Raw genomic sequence first — 17,583 nt, forward strand, 5'->3', positions numbered from 1 at the left:
CGTATAGAGTATAAAGACGGGCAGCGACGGAGGGCTTGGCGAGACGCGGCAAACCACTCAAACCGGACAAACACAAACACACTGACCCCCATCGGGGATGTTCCTTCTACGCGGTCGAGGCAACCTTTCAATGCGCTTTCCTCAACACCGCCGAGTTTCCTGGATTTCATGCGATAATTCCCATTAAGCGGCTGCCTACACTAGTGTAGGTCGCCATGCGTTGCTCGGCAAAGATCCAGTAAAGTGGAACTGTGCAGCATATACCTCCCACCTCTCGCCGCGTCCGTCCTCAGGCCGATCCCCAACTATTTCCGAGTGAATAGTTTATTGAACTATTGCATTTATACCTGTGGGCTCCAACAGACCAGATTGACAGCCACGACACATATCAGGCAATCTCAGAACATACCACCAACCATGTCCGCCCGCCAACCCGCACGACCACGGCGCATCGATGACGCGCTCTCGCAGCTCGTCGACTCCCTCACCCCCCCGTTGTCGCATTCGGATCTTCGGGGCGAGTACGAAGGCGATGCGGAGGAGGCCTTGGCCGCAGCTGAAGAAAGAAGACACCAAACATACCTCGAGCGCTCGTGGATCATCATCAATTCTTACACCAGCACCTCGAGTGACCTAGCATCACCGTCCGGTCCCACGACGTATGGTGTCAACCGCCGCGGAAGCTTAGCCGGAGGAGAGAATGTCAACAACGCGGTGGACCTCATCAAGCGGAAACTTCTACGTGAGAACGACAGCCCCGAACAAGCGGTTCGATTTTCCAATCTCTACTCGCGCCTGTTGACCCAGCCGGTCCTGTCTCAAAAATGGGCGATCCTCTATCTCCTCTATCGACTCTCGAGCACGGATGACGATGAAGAGCATGGGTTTGAGGCTGGAAGCCGAAGTCCTCAATTCGAGCCGGTGCACCTGCAAAGTCCCCTGTTCAAGAACCAGAGGATAAACCCGGGCCGCGGGCCCAGGGTATCGGAAATCTCAGACGAGGACGGGCCTGCTGCCAGCTCTTCGGCATCGCAGATTCCCGCGCGAATCGAGCGGCAAGCTGCGCTGAGACGGCAGCAAGAGATAGGGTCGGAGAGGGAGCCGGAGTTGGAGCCGGAGACCTCTGCATCAGCGGCAAGATCCCGAGATGTGCGGGCCACGCGTAGTCGTGCCAATACAGGGGTACGAGACCATCCTCTCGAAGAGCCAAAAGGTCTGCAGCCGGAGGCGGACTCGGAACAGCAGCCGAAACCAGATGCACCCCAGGAACCGCGACTGCTCCGTGACCTTCCTTTCAATCTGCAAGGGTTATCTTCCTCGAATCTACAATTCGAATCCTCGACGATTTTGAATCTGCCTCCCTCTGTGCCGGTACCTATAATCTCTCTGCTAAACTCCCTTGCCGAGCCGTGCCTGTTGTATCGCGGCGTATCGGCTTTCGTAGGGAGTCCGACAAGTGGACTTCTGAGTCAAAGCCTCCAAGCAGCCCTTGCCAACAAGCTTCAATCCTATCTGGGTCTAGTCGCTACCTTGGAAGGAGAGATTCGAAGGGCCTTGGCTTCACCATCAGACCCTAATAACCCTAGAAGCGCGGCCGCCAGCGGCGTCACGCTAAAGCGATGTGTTGTCTGGACAAGGGACGCGACGATGGCGCTACGGTTGATGAATTTGATTGTCGAGGAGGCACAGCGTAAGTACCATGGCTTCCTTCATGATAGTATACCTTTCTGATCCCTTGCTCGTAGACAAGAAAGGCGGCCAACTGATTTCGTTGATCCACGGCCTCTCAACCTCTCACGGAGACCCTTTCGTACGTGACTTCGCGGAAAAGCTTCTCGCCCATGTGACTCGACCCTTCTACGACATGCTGCGGTCATGGATCTACGACGGTGAGCTGTCGGATCCATACAAAGAATTTTTTGTGGTCGAGCCGGAATCCAGACCCAATGTAGATCCGCGTCGAACCGCGACTTCTGTCTGGGACGATAAGTACACGCTCGCCGAAGAAATGGTGCCATCGATCATAACACAGGACTTTGCACAGAAAATCCTCCGAATTGGCAAGTCTTTGAATTTCATTCGCTACGACTGTGGAAACTCTGGATGGGTGGAGGAATACTCTAAAGAAACCTCGAAAGAACTGCACTATGGCGATACGGCTGGTCTCGAGGCATCAATTGACGAAGCCCACAAGACAACTATGGCGCGGTTGATCTACCTCATGGACGACAAATTCAAGCTCTTTGAGCACCTTCAAGCGCTGAAGAAGTACATGTTGTTGGGCCAGGGTGATTTTATTGCCCTGTTGATGGAATCGCTGGCGTCCAATCTTGATCGTCCAGCACACTCGCAATACAGACATACGTTGACTGCGCAACTGGAACATGCAATCCGTGCTTCCAACGCGCAGTACGACTCCCCAGACGTGCTCAGACGGCTGGATGCTCGGATGTTAGAGTACAGCCATGGCGAGAGCGGCTGGGACTGTTTCACACTCGAATACAAGGTTGATGCTCCAGTCGACGTGGTCATAACACAATATGCATCGAGCCAGTACTTGAAAGTGTTCAACTTTCTGTGGCGCATAAAGCGCGTCGAGTTTGCCCTGGGAAGCACCTGGCGTCGATGCATGACAGGTGCTCGCGGCGTGCTAGGTAGCGTCAACGACAAGGTCGGCTCAGACTGGAAGAGAGCACGGTGTGTCATCGCCGAGATGATCCATTTTGTCTGTCAGCTTCAGTTTTATATCCTCTTCGAAGTCATCGAGGCCAGCTGGGATAAACTACAAGCATCTATCTCGAAGCCCGGCTGCACACTGGACGACTTGATTGGGGCCCACAAGGAATATCTCGAATCCATCACGCGCAAGGGCCTCTTGGGCTCCCCTGCTGTACCCAAGACCACCACCACCACTCCCCAAGAAGAGGACTTCCTCAGCCAATTGCACTACATCCTCAAGGTCATGTTGGCCTACAAAGACGCCGTGGACGGCCTCTACTCCTTCTCCGTTGCCGAGTTCACGCGGAGACAAGAACTGAGCGCGAAAATCGAGACACGCACCGCCCAAGGCCGTTGGGGTCTCACTGACAGCGACGTCCTTTCATCCTCCTCCAGACGAACCCGAGCCCATAAAGATTCAGTCTCATCCATGTCCCCATCTCTGTCAGCATTCACTCCCAACCTAGGCGGTGACAACATCGGCACTCCCTCATCGCTCGCCGACCACGGAGACCTCTCCGCAGACGATCAGATGCTCGCATCCCTACAGGCCCGTCTCCGCGACCTTTCCGCCGAGTTTCGATCCCGGCTCAACGTCTTTCTGGGCGACCTCGCATACCAGCCGGACGTGGACATGCGCTTCCTTGGCGTCGTTATGAATTTCAACGACGTCTATCAACCGGCCCGGAAACGCCGGAGCACCGGGTCCGGGAGCTCGCGTGACAAACATCGGGCGAGGCGAAGGGCGGCTGCCGCCAATGAAGCTGCTGCTTCTGCGGCTAGTTCCACCATCGCGACGGAAGAAAGCAGACCGGCATCTGCGTTCAAGGAACCGACAGCCCGACGGGAGAGGAAAGATCCGAGAACGAGCGGCAATGGAAATGAGAGCGGGAGTGCCAGCTGATCCTGTGCCTCTCTGCTCTTCATTTTTTTTCCCTTCTGCATTGAAACTGGTTGCGATCGACCTTCAAGGGCTAGCTAGATTAGCCGGCGGCTGGGGGTGTTATCTCGGGGTATTGTGCGTTTTCATTTTGGGATCATGGGTTCATCGTGTTCGGTGGTTGATATCATTGGGTTGTTTCGGATTTTGTTTTGTTTTTATGAACTGGGTTGGATGACAGTGACACGGCAGCAGCAAACAAAAGCTTGTACATGTACATACACAGGTCCGTTGTAAGCTTAATGATGATGACGGCGATGATGGCGGTGGTCGAAGAGACATTTAACTTGAGTATAAATTGAGATCAATCATTGAGATCAATCGCTGTACTATACAACACAGTACAACACAATACCAACAACCAACAGCATTAGGAAGCAACCCTTATCATGGAATATAACCAACAACGAGCCTATTCGTACACTGAAGTCATTCAAGCCTGCCTTGTAGCCACGAAGCCTCCCACCTACCTAATAGCCCGCCTGGGGGACGGGTGGGCAGAACCATCGGAAGTACGCAGTCCTCACGTGAAAATTTCCCTCCGTCCCCGTTCCACCCCCCCAAAAAAAGTTTCCAACGCAAACAACAACTTCAGTTGCCCTCCACGATCTCAACGTACCTACCTCAGATTTTGGGTGCTGATTTGCTTTTTATCGGAATTTTGAGGGCTACGCGACACGGATCCTTGTGTTGGACGTTTGAAATCACGGGACTTTATTGTTGATACTGGTTGCGGTTTTCGGTTTCGTTTCAAGGAATTGAGGATTGAGGGTTAGGAGTAGGATTGGGACGGAGATCGCCATGGCTGCTTCTGATTTGGCTGTTGCGAAGAAGGAGGAGGGGAAGGTTAAGGTTAAGGAGGTGAAGGATAAGGAAGAGAAGAAGGAGAAGAAGAAGGACAAGAAATCCAAGAAGGAAAAGGAGGACAAGGACGAAAAGAAGGAGAAGAAGAATGAGAAGAAGGAGAAGAAGTCCACAAAGGCCACGAAGACCAGCACGGACGAGCGCGACGACCCCGTGAGTGAGAAAGCAGACACGAAAAAGCAATCGAAGAAACGACGTCTGGAAGACGATGACGACGACAACGTCGACGAGGCGAATGCTGCCACCAAGGGAAAATCGGCTGCGGATGAGGAGCGGAAACAGAAGAAAAAGAAGAAGAGGGTCTCCTTCTCGGCGGACGTGAAGTTGGAGGATGGCAGCGGAGAGTCCGAGGCGGAGGATATGGAGGTCGATGGATCGGAACAACAACAGCAGCAGCAGCAGCAGCAGCAGCAGCAGCAACAACAGCAATTAGAGGCAAACGGCGCTGCGGAGGAGATGGATTATGAAGGAGATGGGGAGGATAAGAAGAAGAAAAAGAAGGAAAAGAAGAAGAAGAACAAGGACAAGGACCACAAGTCCTCCGCTACGGCTGCTGACGCCAAAATCCACGAGACGCCCATCCTCTCCTACCTCAGTCTTTATCACAACCACCGGTCGGCGTGGAAGTTTCAGAAGAACCGCGAGACGCATCTGTTCAAGCATGTGCTGTCGCTGGAGCAGGTCCCCGCGCAGTATAATGCGGCGCTCTTGGCGTATCTGCAGGGGTTGAAGAGCGAGGGTGCCAAGCTGCGCTTGAAGGAGATTGCGGAAGAGGTTGTCAAGGCCGATGTGGAGGTGGAGGAGCAGGAGGAGGAAGAAAAGAAGAAGAAGACAACGGCGACGACGACGCAAGCTGAGGAGGATAAAACGGAAGGAGCTGAGGAGAGCACCGATGTGGCTCCTGAGCCCAGTTACAAAAAGGCCGTCGCCTCGTTCCGGACGCTCTTGTCGGAGGGCAAAGAGAACCTTGAAGGTCTGGAAGGCACCGAGGGCCTTGACGCTACGCAACTACAGAGGCTGCAGAAGAGACAGCGCGCTGAGCTCATCCTCTGGGCTGTCACCGGCGCCCTGTTCAATCTCGAGAAGCCCAAGCTTCCCCCACGGATGGCGAAGAAGAACCAAACGCCAGCCAAAAAGAAGAAGAAGAACAGAACCGCTATCATCGAGATCTCCAGCAGCAGCGAGAGCGACAGTGACAGCGACAGCGACAGCGACAGCGATGACAAGAAAAAGACCAAGAGTCCGGCCAAGAAAGCTTCATCCTCGGACGAGAGCAGCAGCAGCAGTGATAGCGATAGTGATAGCGATAGTGATTAGTCACTTGATGCTGCATGTTGTTATTCAACCTGAATTGTACAGACTGGTCTCTGTGCTTCGCTACTTGACGTGCATGACAACTCAATTCCGTCCACATATGGTGGCTATTATAGCTCTATACTTTTGAGCTCAAAAGTTCTTGATACCTGGTTCAACCATACAAAAGCGGTCTTTTGTCGGATCTACGGTGTTGTATTTCTTCTTTCGTGGTGTATTGTTAGCTGTATAGACTCTCCGTATATATCTAGAAGCCGTCAGCTGATATGAAAGAGCTACAACCCTTCATATCAAGCCTATTTATTCCGAAAGCATTATAGTATTGCTGCTGTGTGGTTGCTGGGAGTAAATGTACTTCGTGTTGGGTGGCAGAGCGAATTGACGGAGATGGGAAAGGCGGTGACTGGAGCTTACTCAACAGAGCCCCGAAGCTTAGAGCTTCGGCCAGGCACCCTCTGGCACGCGTCCTCTGCCTCCATCCTCATCCTCCCTCCCCCAAATCCTCCCCCATTACACATCCTAATCTCTCTTTGCTCTCAATCCTTCCGCTCGGTCGGCTCGAATATCTAATCTGTGAGATACATATACCGCCGCCGCCATGTCTGGTAAAAACAGATCCCTTCCGATTGTGCTGGCTCGAATGACTTCATCGATTGACTGACAGCTTTTGTGAACAGGAAGCGCCTACGATCGACACATCACCATCTTCTCAGACCAGGGTCGTCTGTATCAAGTTGGTAAGTCTATCACTCGTTATGAAATCTTCCCCCTCCGGCTCCGCCCCCGATGGCGCTCAAACGGTCTCCGAGAACACTCGACTTACCATCGACCTCCCGTCGGCGCTTAGAATATGCCTTCAAGGCCATCACCTCCGCAAATATCACCTCATTAGGTGTCAGGGGGAAGAACTGCGCCGTGGTTCTGTCCCAGAAGAAGGTCGCTGTAAGTTTCCATGGTGGGGCTGAGAACGCAAGCACAGCATGGCCTGACGTACATCCTAGGATAAATTGATCGACCCCTCCTCCGTTTCGCATATCTTCAAGCTTTCTCCTTCCGTCGGATGTGTCATGACCGGTTCCATCGCCGATGCCAGAGCGAGTGTTGACCGTGCCCGTGGAGAGGCGGCCGAGTTCCGGTACAAGTACGGCTACGAGATGCCCTGTGATGTCCTTGCCAAGCGCCTTGCGAATATCAACCAGGTCTACACGCAACGGGTTCGTGCTTTGATCGTCTTACTCTGGGGTTGTGGGAGCGACGTTTACTGATACCAATCATCTTCTTAGGCTTACATGCGCCCGCTCGGCGTCGCCATGACCCTGATTTCCGTGGACGATGAGAAGGGGCCCCAACTCTACAAGTGCGACCCGGCAGGATACTATGTCGGGTACAAGGCGACCGCATCCGGCCCCAAGCAGCAGGAGGCGCTTAATCACCTGGAGAAGAAGCTGAAGAACAAGGACTATGCCGAGGGCAGCTGGGAGGAGGTGGTCGAGCTGGGCATCACCGCCTTGAGCAATGTGTTGAGCGTCGACTTCAAGAAGCATGAGCTGGAGATCGGCATTGTCGGAGGGCCTCGGGCTGACGGCAAAGAGGGCACAGATCCAAGCTTCCGTGCCTTGACAGAGGACGAGATTGACGAGCGGCTGCAGGCCATTAGCGAGAAGGACTAATTGAGTTGAGGAAGCAAGCATCCATTGTTGTTAGAGACAAACGATCCATGAATATTACTTTTTGTGACGCTACTATTGGAACTTGATTGGCCAACCCCCGATCTGGTAGATGTGTTCCCTAGGTCTTTCCTCTTGACTTGTCAACTGCCGGTCGATCTCAAACCTTGGACAGACGTCCGTGCAGGCGCTTACTCGGAGTCGGAGATGGCGAAGCTAGAGGTCCCACTTGTTTCTTTCAGACGGAGGCGATTTGGAAGCAGGGGTCAGAGTCAATGTGATAGACCTGAGGCCCTTGCTGCAAGATGACAGGCTTGATGAGATATCGCAGAGCAGTTCTCTGGAAGAATAGACGACAGCGGCCCCGCTGCGGGAGTTGATTACAAGTAGCATCACACTGGGGCATGGAGTAAGAATCGCCTATGAATAGGTGTTGTAAGCGAGGTGGCCGACGCTCGAGCTTACATGAAAGCTCTTGTGCCTTGATGTGTTTTTGCCACCGAGAGCGATATCTGCATGGGGAGTCGGAGAACTACTCGTATTATGTTTGAATTGAAGATAGTCGAGTTGAGACCGAGCCTGAGGCTGGTGCGTGGGTTTGCTTTTCCTCTTTCAGCTCTTGCCCGGTGTGTGGCTGAGCTGGAATTGTGGCTTGCCCATTGAGTTTTCCCTCTCTGTGTTTCTCTCTCTATCACACACATTTATTGTCTAACAAGTCTATTATTGTTGTCACTATTCCACATAGTGCATACATGTTGACTCCGTCACCGGCGCCAACGGTTGTCGGTGGCTGATATCTTGTCCTGAGCCATTACTGCTGCAGCCACTTATCCCATCTTAACCATATCTCCGAGGGTGATGACTCCGACTGGGTCTGTACTACTGGAAGTGTGGCGTAAGGAAGCGAGGACTTCCCAGCTGGAGTCTCTTTCACCACCGTTTCACTAGTCAACATGCCACGATGACGCTTTCCCCACCGAGTCAGTGTATCTGTGCACATTGCACATCTGACTGCACGGGTTGTTACCGAGATCTAGTGTCTTGTCTACACCCGGTAAATCCATTATTGTGTTTCTGTCATACCAAATTCTTCGCTCGGCCACAAACAAGTGGGGTTAAATTCGGGTTCTGTAGTATTCTTTCTTTTCTACAATTCCATCTTTTTTTTTTTAATCAGGTTCCATCTAGTCAATTGGGCCTCAATTCAAATTCCACTGTCGGTTTTTCATGTGGATATTGCCGAATTCTTGCTTCTGGGTCGGATGTATCCTTTCTTTTTCTTCCCCCCAAGTACGGAGTATGCATGATCTTATGCAAGCCCCATCAGCCTAGGGCTGGGTTCCTGTTCCAGGGCCAGCTGCATAGTCCCCACGCTTAGACTAGATATCAGCCCTCGCTCCAAATCGGAGACCCAGACATTGCAAGCGCTTCCGACACATGGCTCTCATGGGCTTGGCTCCTGCCGTTGCTCCACTATGGCTGTTGTTCTCCAGCTGCCATCTCTCGCCGCGATGTCTTGTCCTTGCTCCATCGGCTTCCCAATGCGTGCAGCCAGCCACGGTGGGTGGATGACGATGATGATCCCCTTTCCAGCGCAATCCCCCCATTGCGACGTTGAAACCATGGTGAGGATAATAAGCTTAAAAGGATATCGCCTCCTCAGCCATGGGACTGTAGAATCTGAAACCAACGCTCTTCTTCCTTTGGGCCCAACGACCTCTTCGCCTCGAGCGCTCAGTCAATTGGCTTGCTCCTTTCTTTTGGCCTTCTTCCTGCCAGGCGTCCAACTGTGGCTGTATCCACTTGATTCCTTTAGTCTTTTGAAGATCCAATCGTTTGCCATTCCTTGGCTACTATATCGCAAACATTAACAGAGACAACCACTACTGCCATGGCTGACGGACGTAAGTGTTGCCATCGTTCCCTTCAGCTATGCGTGGAAGGAATAAACACCATTGAAGAAGAAGAAGAAGAAGAAGAAGAAGAAGAAGAAGAAGAAGAAGAAAGGCTAATCAATCCGAGTGTCGCAGTCAACCAAGCTCGCGCCCTCCGAGTGGCGGAGATCATCAACGACTACCGGACTCTTCTCATGCACATCTCCCAGCAGAATGTCCAAGCCCCGGCAGATGAGTTCAATGAAGAGGGGTATAAAGTGATCCGAGACGGTCTGGCTGCTGCGCAGGCTTTGATGTCATCCAACTACAACCCTTGCGCGACGCCAGCCCATGCCGGCAACGTCGAGGTCGAGAAGGCGGAATTGCGCAGGTATGCAGATATATTACTTCTCCCCTTCTCTCGGGAGCCTAGCCAAGCTCTGACATCAACTTTCAGAGTCATCCTTGACGCTAGCGCCAGACGATTCCAGGCGCATCGCATCTACTTGAAGGTCGCGGCCGCCAGACGATGGGTCATCAATCGCCAAAACATTCTGCGTGGACAGCGGCCGGGACCGCAGCACGCGGCTCAGTTGAAGAACGCCAGCAACACGTTCCATGCTGTGAGTTTCTCTTTGCGATCTTGATGCAATTCAGGGTAGTATTCAGTCTGACTGACCATCGTTGCGCACAGGAACTGGCTCAAGTGACCGAACAGCACGTGGTGGCTGATCTCCGGGCAGCCGACACCCGGGCGGGTCATTGGCTCAACGACGACCCTTCTCTGCCTACGATCCTTCAATGGATTCGGTCTCATTCATGAGATTTTTTTTATGTCAAAGCCTGTGAAAGAGCAGCGAGTTTGAGTGGTGTATGGATACGATGATGTCGATAATCACGGGACTACAGTACCGGTTGGAAAGCGTCCACTGGATGCATGTTTCTCTATTGTTGCTCAGCGCTGGTCGCTTGCAATCGATGGGTTTCGACAAGGAAAAGCTGTTTTGTGTGGAACGTATGAGTTTACCTTCTTTTGGTTCTCGGTTTTTTCTTGTCGTGTTTTGAGTATGTGTTGACGGTTTATGATATCCCTGGATGTGATGCTTTACGCTAGACGTGAATTGATTGGATGGGTGTGTTTTCGGCTCGATGTACTCCGACTATATGGCATTAATTCTTTTCTGTTTCTATTCTTTCTGCTTGGAGTATATCTCCTACTCAAGGATCGAGTGTGACTCGTCTCGGTTCTTCCCAGAAAAAGCTGCTGAATATGCTGAGCCCACGGTATAGTGAGTGCCCTACATAGATGGTGACATCGTTTATTGTATATTTTCCGAACCGAAGGCAAACTCCGTTTCGCTTCAGTGGGTCCGGCGGTTAGAAGTGGAGACGGGCAGGGAAACACCATGTCTGACTGTCTTTTTGTTCGGGTATGAATGTACTGTACAGTACAGTAGGGCAACTCCAGCGGCACCATGAGAGCATCAAATCCATCACCTACCGTGCTTAGTACTTGGTACAGAGCCTGAAACAAGCGATCACTTCAATATCTTTCTAAAAGTCAATCCGATCTGCCGAATCTGAACACAGGATCCCAATTCCGATCGACAAAAAATCTCTGGGCGAACATCAGAGCTGGACAGTGGGGTTGGTGTTTTACCATTGACTGTATGTACAGTACTATCTGTAGGGCTCCTCTGCCGGAGATACCGAACGTGCATTTAGAACCGTGGAGTCGGGGAATACCTTAAGACGAACATCCCAGCTGAATAGTTGCCTGATCCTTGAGTCAGAGTCGACAACCCCACAGAAAGAAGGGCTGAGAACGGGGGCCTCACCCGTGTGCCGCTGCCGTTTTCTACAGAGAATCTTTTTTAGCACGGGAGTGATGCATGGTGCGTTGTTCTTTATTTTTCTTTCTCCCTGATTGGATTTTGGGAGGTGATGCCAGCCGATGTGTGGCCGTGCAAATCGTGATTGCTAAAGGAATGGAGGTTAATATTGATGTGGCCAATTAGATGGGGTTGAGTGGGGGTGGACACTGCTGGGCTGCGGGCAGGTGGAGGGTTCAGCTGAGGTTGTACTTGTGAGGGAGAGAGATCCACTTATTCCCGTCCCGTTGCTTTGCTTGTTGTATGTTGTGTGTCTGTAGCGGGTTACAGCTGGGATGGGGTTGGGGCTGTCGGTCGGTGGGAATTTGATGGGCAGAATTTGCGAAGACGTTGTCAGGGCGTTAGTGTTTTTCTTGTCATAGGATGTTTGGCATGAGTACAGGACAGTACAGTACTACAGGTCAGGTTTTGGGATGGCCACGAGGGTTAGGATGTGGCAGCCACGTTGTTTCCTGTCCATGGTCACTGGTCATTGTTTCTGTACTCAACCATTTGCCGTAGGTGGTTTCTTCCTGATGCCCTTATGCAAACCCCTATGTTTGCTTCAATGCATGATGCACCTTGCACTGCTGCTGAGATCGATCTCTTCGTTCCCAGATATGTATCATGCACAGGGGGCTGGTCTCTTTATATTCAACCGGGAGGCGAAAAGTGCGCGCGAGTCGGTATACGGACTACGTTTTTTGAGCAGGTACGAATATCTCTCTCTTTGAAGTCGGCTCGTGAGTGGCGACTCGCGAGGTATGCTTACCTTTATTGGGGTTTAGCCACTGTGTTTCTCCTCTGGTCATTGGGACACAGAATGTTAGCGTATCACCGGATTAGTCCTTGAAGTTGAATGACCCTCAATTTTTGGGCTTTGAATGGGGAAGTCTGTTTGTCTAGGAACCAAATACCAGATTTGGCATTCATTTGGCCCCTTCGTTCACGCCGGTTCGTGCCGTCTGTGTGTCGAATGAGATGTATCCAAGTCGGAATGTGGATGTCGAAGACAGGCGGAGGACGGATTGAGTGCTGCCCTCGCTTCGTGAGCATGCCACGGATACACTCTCACTGGTAATTCCTATCAAATCATACAGTATCTACTCAGTCACTGAAGAGAAGTGAGGTAAGGACTTGGGTTCGAATCAACAGTTCCAAGAATAGAAGTGTCTATCCGGCGGCGGTGCAACTGTGGCTAGGCAGGTGGAACAAAGTGGCTTGCCTGCGCCGGCTTATGTAAATGCGCTGGCGGATCGGGTGACGACATGAATCCAAAGCTAAAAGTAAACAAAATAATAAGCATGAATGTGCAGGGCCCATTGATAAGCTCTTCTTGAAAACGCCAGCAATAAATGAATTAAATCCTCAAGCTAGGCTCTTCAAGGATCCTTATGCCTCGATCATGCTGTATAACTGTGGCTGCAGTCATGCCCTGTATGACTCTGCCATGCTGCCAACTGTACTGTGACGGATGCACTGTCTGGAGAAGATGCGATGCTGCAATCCCCGCGTGGTCGACTTTGAGTTTCGCACCCCTGGTTGTTATCGCGAATAAGCGAATCTAGCCGAGGGTCAAAATTCTTCACAGAGTCTCAAGTGATGGGGATCAAAAGGGTTATCTGTCATGCGAATCCGGACCTAGGTCTTGATCCTCGAGGGGAAGACTCCCAATCTGATAGTCCAAGGCTCGGGGTCTTGAGCCGCCTGGTCAAGTATGGACCGGATGAGCTGAGCATCATGATCCAGACGCATGACGGCGATCAAAGAAAGTCCAAGTCGTTGAGGAGGCGAATCATGGGAGCCAAGGTTGCAGCATCTCATCACCGGGGAAGGGGTAGGTAGCATTAAGGTAGTGGAATCTCAAACCTAGAATCCTTTAGTAAACCTTGGGATGGTCTTCGGGCTTGAGTGGCATGACTTATTGGTAGGTAGGGTAGGTAAAGTAAAGTAAGTCGGTTACTAACCGTCCAACGAGACCGCCAGGCCAAGGCGTCCGCAGCGGGATCATCCCCGGAGGCTGCCAAAACTCACGATCCACCAACGTCACACTTGATGGTAGAACGCCTTAACTGCTTACCCCCCGGAGGCTACAAGAAACGACCATCTCGTTGACAAGGCTACAGTGCAAGCACTATTTAAGAGTCGAACTCGTCCTGCAGATTATGGCCTTCTCTGCATCCATTCATTTCCTGGTCATTCTAACCATTGTGCTCATCTTCTCGTTCCGATACTTCGGCGACAATCAGACAGTACCTCCGCTGCATCATAACTCCACAAGTACTCTTGTAAATACTACAACACCAGCTATGTCTTCCGGACTCAAGTCGGTGGCATACTTCGTCAACTGGGTAAGATTACTGCCTATTCAAAATGGGACGTAATCACGATGCTAATCCCTCCTCAGGCGATCTACGGACGCAACTACAACCCCCAGGATATCCCCGCGGACAAATTGACCCATATACTCTATGCCTTTGCCAATGTTCGCCCCGAAACTGGCGAAGTGTGAGTTGCCAACTGCCATTTATCATTCCCACTTCCTCCGCTACAACAACCCCGCTGATGTATGCATCAGCTACCTTTCCGACACCTGGTCGGACATTGAGAAGCACTATCCCACTGATTCGTGGAACGACGTCGGCACTAACGTCTATGGTTGCGTCAAGCAGCTGTTCTTGCTCAAGCAGCAGAACCGCAAGCTGAAGGTGCTATTGTCCATTGGTGGATGGACTTATTCGTCCAACTTCCCTGGCGCAGCCGCCTCGGATGCTAACCGGGCCAACTTCGCTACAACGGCCACCAAGTTGGTCACAGACCTTGGATTTGATGGTATCTAGCCTCTCTCGTCTTCCTGGTGGCATGACAGAGTTACTGATGACATGTTTTGCAGGTATCGATATTGATTGGGAGTATCCGAAAGGTTGGTTTCGATGCTTCTGATACGTGCAAGGTATAGTGCTGATACACAGGTAGACGATACCGAGGCCCAGAACATGGTTCTGCTCCTTCAGAAATGTCGTGAGGTTAGTGCATCGCTTCAGTGGACGAATGATGTATGCTAAATGCCCTAGGCGCTGGACAACGCCGCAGGTGCCAGCAGGAAGTTCTACCTGACCATCGCTTGCCCTGCTGGTAAGTACTAACCATAACCATAGTCCCGAGTGGAGGCAGTCTCTGATCTCTGACCCTCTATAGGACCGGACAACTACACCAAGCTCAAGCTGTCCCAGATGACGCCGTATCTGGATTTCTACAACCTGATGGCGTACGACTACGCCGGGAGCTGGGACACCGTCGCGGGCCACCAAGCCAATATATATCCTTCCTCTGACAAGCCCGCATCGACCCCCTTCTCGACCAATGAGGCCGTGAACTATTACACCCAAGTCGGCGGCGTGCCATCGGCAAAATTGGTGCTGGGAATGCCCCTTTATGGGCGTGCCTTCACCAACACCGACGGACCCGGCACTGCCTTCTCAGGCGTCGGAGGAGGAAGCTGGGAGAATGGTGTCTGGGACTACAAAGCGCTGCCCCAGGCTGGTGCCACTGAGAACGTGGATGCCAGCATTGGCGCGTCCTGGAGCTACAGTTCCAGCGCCCGCACCATGATCTCGTACGACACCGTCGCCGTGGGAGAGCAGAAGTTGAACTATATCAACCAGAAGCAGCTCGGCGGTGGGATGTGGTGGGAGCTTAGCGGGGATAAGGGAGGTAAGACTGCGAACAAGTCGGACGGTAGCTTGATCGGAACCTTCGTCGAAGGTGTGGGCGGGCTCTCGTCCTTGGACCAGTCGCAGAACGCACTGTCCTACCCGGAGAGCAAGTACGACAACCTGAAGAACGGTTTCCAGTGAAGCCCCGTAGAGATGCACCATATGACAAGAACATGGTGCCCAGTCTGACTTGCTTTTGGACATATACACGAGTTCTACATAGTTTTACAGATTCTACATAGCTTAGATGGGATTTTTTTTTTGGAAATTTTTTTTTCATTTGATTTGTCTCAAGGTCACTATGGAACGATCATAACGCACACGTCCCATACACCTCACATATCCAACCCTGCAACCTTCACTGTCGTAGTTCCACGGAGAAAATCGAAGCACATCCAGCTGGAGCGATAGATAGGCGACTTGTCAAAGGCCAATTTACTTGGACTCGTCGAAGACGTAGGTGAGGTGGCACTTGCCGCAGTACTGGCGGTTGTGCATGGCAGCCATGAAGATACCGGCACCGCACTGTGTTGGAGAAAGGAAATTAGTCAACCGGACCGAAGAGTAATAGGAAAAGATGTAAAACATACCTCGGGGGAGGGGCACTCGCGGCGAAGACGCTCGATCTTGCCATCACCGTCGACCTTGTAGTACTTGAGGACGGCGAGCTTGGTCTTCTTGTGCTTGTGCTTGATCTTCTTGGGGGTGGTGTAGACCTTCTTCTTGCGCTTCTTACCACCACCACGGAGGCGGAGCACGAGGTGGAGGGTGGACTCCTTCTGGATGTTGTAGTCCGAAAGAGTACGGCCGTCCTCGAGCTGCTTACCAGCGAAGATCAGACGCTGCTGGTCCGGGGGGATACCCTCCTTGTCTAGATTGGGGGAACATGTTAGGAATGTTGTCCTTCGATTATGCGAGGAAAAAGGATTGCGCATCATTTTTGATAGACTCACCCTGGATCTTGGACTTGACATTGTCAATGGTGTCGGAGGACTCCACCTCAAGGGTGATAGTCTTACCCGTAAGGGTCTTGACGAAGATCTGCATCTTGATGAAGGTCTGATAGCAAGGGCGACAGTTAGTTCTTGTGCCTCGTCCGGGGATGGCCTCTGCGAAAAGAGATTTTTCCAGAACAAGTTCATCCCCTCGTCATCCTGCAGACTTCTTTTTTCGCCTCCCGAATCATCTCACACAGAAACAAGATTTGCACTGTGCGAGATGAAACGAAGGGGATACAGAAAGGGGGCATGAATGAGGATGAACGTCCTGTAATCGCATCTCTTTCAAGGCAAGCGTAGGGGGCGTTCAACTAACCTCGACAAGACTTGTCTTCCTAAACCTTCAGTGACGATCGTGAAGGAGAAATATCTATGGTGGAGGCCGTTCGTTAAAATCGGTTGTGCGATCACGTGGACTAAAGTTTCCTGTTCAGGGTTAGTGCTCCTGTAATCGGATAATCCGCCCTCCGGGTACTCACAGTCATGTGACTGGGTTTCTGTCATGTGACTGTCCTCGATCCCCAGCCTCTTCCAGGCTCTGCGTCATTGCTGCCTGAAAGGTCCGGCGCCCAGTCCGCTGGGGGGCATCTTCCCGTCGGCAAAAGCCCCGGAAACGATATCCAGCTTATCCAGCTTATCCACTCCACTCAGTTTCGAAGCACAAATGATATCGTCATCACCGTCAGCATTCCCCCTCCCCCCCACTCACCCTGCCTCAGCTGCAAGATTACTCATGATCATTCAAAGCGCAGGAGGATTGGCGTCAATTATTTGAAGAACTATTGCAGAGATAGGGAGCGTCAATGAAGTACTCAGTAATAATGTTTCGAACCCTCACTGCCCACAGGCGGCTTCGATCCGCGACAGGATGGAACTGCCATCGGGAGCTGAACCGCGGTGCAGCTGGCGTCTGGAACTCTGGATCGCGCAGGGGAACACACCCAGGATCGCAGATAAAACAGGCTCCTTGCAGGGCCCGATCAACTTACGGCCTAAAGATGCTAAAAGTGCTAAAAGTGCGTTCGGACCAGGGCGCGATCCACTGCACTGGCGGGCTTCCATGCCAAGGGGCGCTGGTTGTCCTGACGCCTCAACCCAGCCGCGTTGCTACGCCAACGCCGCCATTTGTTGATCTGAACCGTGGTCGGTGGATCGGGATAGCTTCATCATCTCCATCCACCTACCTTGGTTCCCACCTCTAAATACCCTTAGACATCCTTTGTCTTGTCTCTTCCCCAGCCTTCCTGCCTCCGTTAACCCCGGAGCTTCAAGACTGTTTCGCAATCGCGACAGGAAAGCTCTAGAATCTATACAAAAAAAAAGAAGGCTGCTTCGGCTGCATCTTCCACTGCATTGACGATCTAGAAGGACCACCGCCAGAACCCACTTTGCATAGATCTGACGCACAGTCTACTTTGATACTTTGAAACTCTCTCCGTCTCTTCCATCTGTCCTGCCCTAGCTTAAACACCTAGACTTCTGCGCGCGTGAGTTCCTTTCTTCAAGAAATCACCGACTGACACAATTCCAGGGCGGTTTACTACCATCTGCTTGGCCCAGCCTTCTGGCTAGCGCTGCGAAGAGGTTGGTACTCCTATGCTGAATGATGTTTTTATGGCTC

At 52.0% G+C, this 17,583-nt stretch overlaps 6 protein-coding genes across 6 annotated transcripts; 5 read left to right on the forward strand and 1 right to left on the reverse strand.

Annotated features, from left to right (window-relative positions):
* Positions 1-41: 41 nt before the first annotated feature.
* On the forward strand, positions 42-4,113 carry ASPACDRAFT_110431 (tubulin gamma complex associated family protein). Its single transcript, XM_020195477.1, has 2 exons — positions 42-1,690; positions 1,746-4,113. The coding sequence occupies exons 1-2, from the start codon at positions 418-420 to the stop codon at positions 3,620-3,622; spliced, it is 3,150 nt and encodes a 1,049-aa protein (XP_020061501.1). The 5' UTR covers positions 42-417; the 3' UTR covers positions 3,623-4,113.
* A 164-nt stretch (positions 4,114-4,277) lies between these two features.
* ASPACDRAFT_74682 (WKF domain-containing protein) lies at positions 4,278-6,128 on the forward strand. The gene has a single exon (XM_020204272.1). The coding sequence runs from the start codon at positions 4,460-4,462 to the stop codon at positions 5,837-5,839; it is 1,380 nt and encodes a 459-aa protein (XP_020061502.1). The 5' UTR covers positions 4,278-4,459; the 3' UTR covers positions 5,840-6,128.
* A 209-nt stretch (positions 6,129-6,337) lies between these two features.
* prs2 (proteasome core particle subunit alpha 1) lies at positions 6,338-7,568 on the forward strand. The gene is made up of 5 exons (XM_020204273.1): positions 6,338-6,441; positions 6,514-6,573; positions 6,684-6,778; positions 6,838-7,050; positions 7,120-7,568. The coding sequence occupies exons 1-5, from the start codon at positions 6,435-6,437 to the stop codon at positions 7,504-7,506; spliced, it is 762 nt and encodes a 253-aa protein (XP_020061503.1). The 5' UTR covers positions 6,338-6,434; the 3' UTR covers positions 7,507-7,568.
* Positions 7,569-9,141: 1,573 nt separating this feature from the next.
* On the forward strand, positions 9,142-10,394 carry ASPACDRAFT_110438 (uncharacterized protein). Its single transcript, XM_020195478.1, has 4 exons — positions 9,142-9,407; positions 9,534-9,768; positions 9,835-10,000; positions 10,072-10,394. The coding sequence occupies exons 1-4, from the start codon at positions 9,395-9,397 to the stop codon at positions 10,198-10,200; spliced, it is 543 nt and encodes a 180-aa protein (XP_020061504.1). The 5' UTR covers positions 9,142-9,394; the 3' UTR covers positions 10,201-10,394.
* A 2,856-nt stretch (positions 10,395-13,250) lies between these two features.
* ASPACDRAFT_110441 (glycoside hydrolase family 18 protein) lies at positions 13,251-15,218 on the forward strand. Its single transcript, XM_020195479.1, has 7 exons — positions 13,251-13,599; positions 13,656-13,756; positions 13,827-14,080; positions 14,142-14,171; positions 14,225-14,274; positions 14,323-14,383; positions 14,447-15,218. Exons 1-7 carry the CDS (start codon positions 13,414-13,416, stop codon positions 15,103-15,105), a joined length of 1,341 nt encoding a protein of 446 aa, XP_020061505.1. The 5' UTR covers positions 13,251-13,413; the 3' UTR covers positions 15,106-15,218.
* A 23-nt stretch (positions 15,219-15,241) lies between these two features.
* Positions 15,242-16,284, reverse strand: ASPACDRAFT_74688 (ubiquitin-ribosomal 40S subunit protein eS31 fusion protein). The gene is made up of 3 exons (XM_020204274.1): positions 15,918-16,284; positions 15,555-15,835; positions 15,242-15,489 (listed from the first exon to the last, which is right to left on the reverse strand). The coding sequence occupies exons 1-3, from the start codon at positions 16,009-16,011 to the stop codon at positions 15,400-15,402; spliced, it is 465 nt and encodes a 154-aa protein (XP_020061506.1). The 5' UTR covers positions 16,012-16,284; the 3' UTR covers positions 15,242-15,399.
* Positions 16,285-17,583: the final 1,299 nt, after the last annotated feature.

Source organism: Aspergillus aculeatus, assembly GCF_001890905.1.
Source record: "Aspergillus aculeatus ATCC 16872 unplaced genomic scaffold ASPACscaffold_1, whole genome shotgun sequence".
Classification (NCBI taxonomy): Eukaryota; Fungi; Ascomycota; class Eurotiomycetes; order Eurotiales; family Aspergillaceae; genus Aspergillus; species Aspergillus aculeatus.

Excerpts from the sequence above, each read along its gene's own strand:
- ASPACDRAFT_74688 (XM_020204274.1), bottom strand. The coding sequence starts at position 16,011 with ATGCAGATCTTCGTCAAGACCCTTACGGGTAAGACTATCACCCTTGAG. Across the intron at positions 15,836-15,917 it reads TGTCAAGTCCAAGATCCAGG|ACAAGGAGGGTATCCCCCCG; the intron begins GTGAGTCTATCA and ends CCCCCAATCTAG. Across the intron at positions 15,490-15,554 it reads GCGAGTGCCCCTCCCCCGAG|TGCGGTGCCGGTATCTTCAT; the intron begins GTATGTTTTACA and ends TCTCCAACACAG.
- ASPACDRAFT_110441 (XM_020195479.1), top strand. The coding sequence starts at position 13,414 with ATGGCCTTCTCTGCATCCATTCATTTCCTGGTCATTCTAACCATTGTG. Across the intron at positions 13,757-13,826 it reads CGCCCCGAAACTGGCGAAGT|CTACCTTTCCGACACCTGGT; the intron begins GTGAGTTGCCAA and ends TGTATGCATCAG. Across the intron at positions 14,172-14,224 it reads TGATTGGGAGTATCCGAAAG|ACGATACCGAGGCCCAGAAC; the intron begins GTTGGTTTCGAT and ends ATACACAGGTAG.
- ASPACDRAFT_74682 (XM_020204272.1), top strand. The coding sequence starts at position 4,460 with ATGGCTGCTTCTGATTTGGCTGTTGCGAAGAAGGAGGAGGGGAAGGTT.
- prs2 (XM_020204273.1), top strand. Across the intron at positions 6,779-6,837 it reads TGTCCCAGAAGAAGGTCGCT|GATAAATTGATCGACCCCTC; the intron begins GTAAGTTTCCAT and ends CGTACATCCTAG. Across the intron at positions 7,051-7,119 it reads ACCAGGTCTACACGCAACGG|GCTTACATGCGCCCGCTCGG; the intron begins GTTCGTGCTTTG and ends TCATCTTCTTAG.
- ASPACDRAFT_110431 (XM_020195477.1), top strand. The coding sequence starts at position 418 with ATGTCCGCCCGCCAACCCGCACGACCACGGCGCATCGATGACGCGCTC. Across the intron at positions 1,691-1,745 it reads GATTGTCGAGGAGGCACAGC|ACAAGAAAGGCGGCCAACTG; the intron begins GTAAGTACCATG and ends CCTTGCTCGTAG.
- ASPACDRAFT_110438 (XM_020195478.1), top strand. Across the intron at positions 9,769-9,834 it reads GAGAAGGCGGAATTGCGCAG|AGTCATCCTTGACGCTAGCG; the intron begins GTATGCAGATAT and ends ATCAACTTTCAG. Across the intron at positions 10,001-10,071 it reads CCAGCAACACGTTCCATGCT|GAACTGGCTCAAGTGACCGA; the intron begins GTGAGTTTCTCT and ends CGTTGCGCACAG.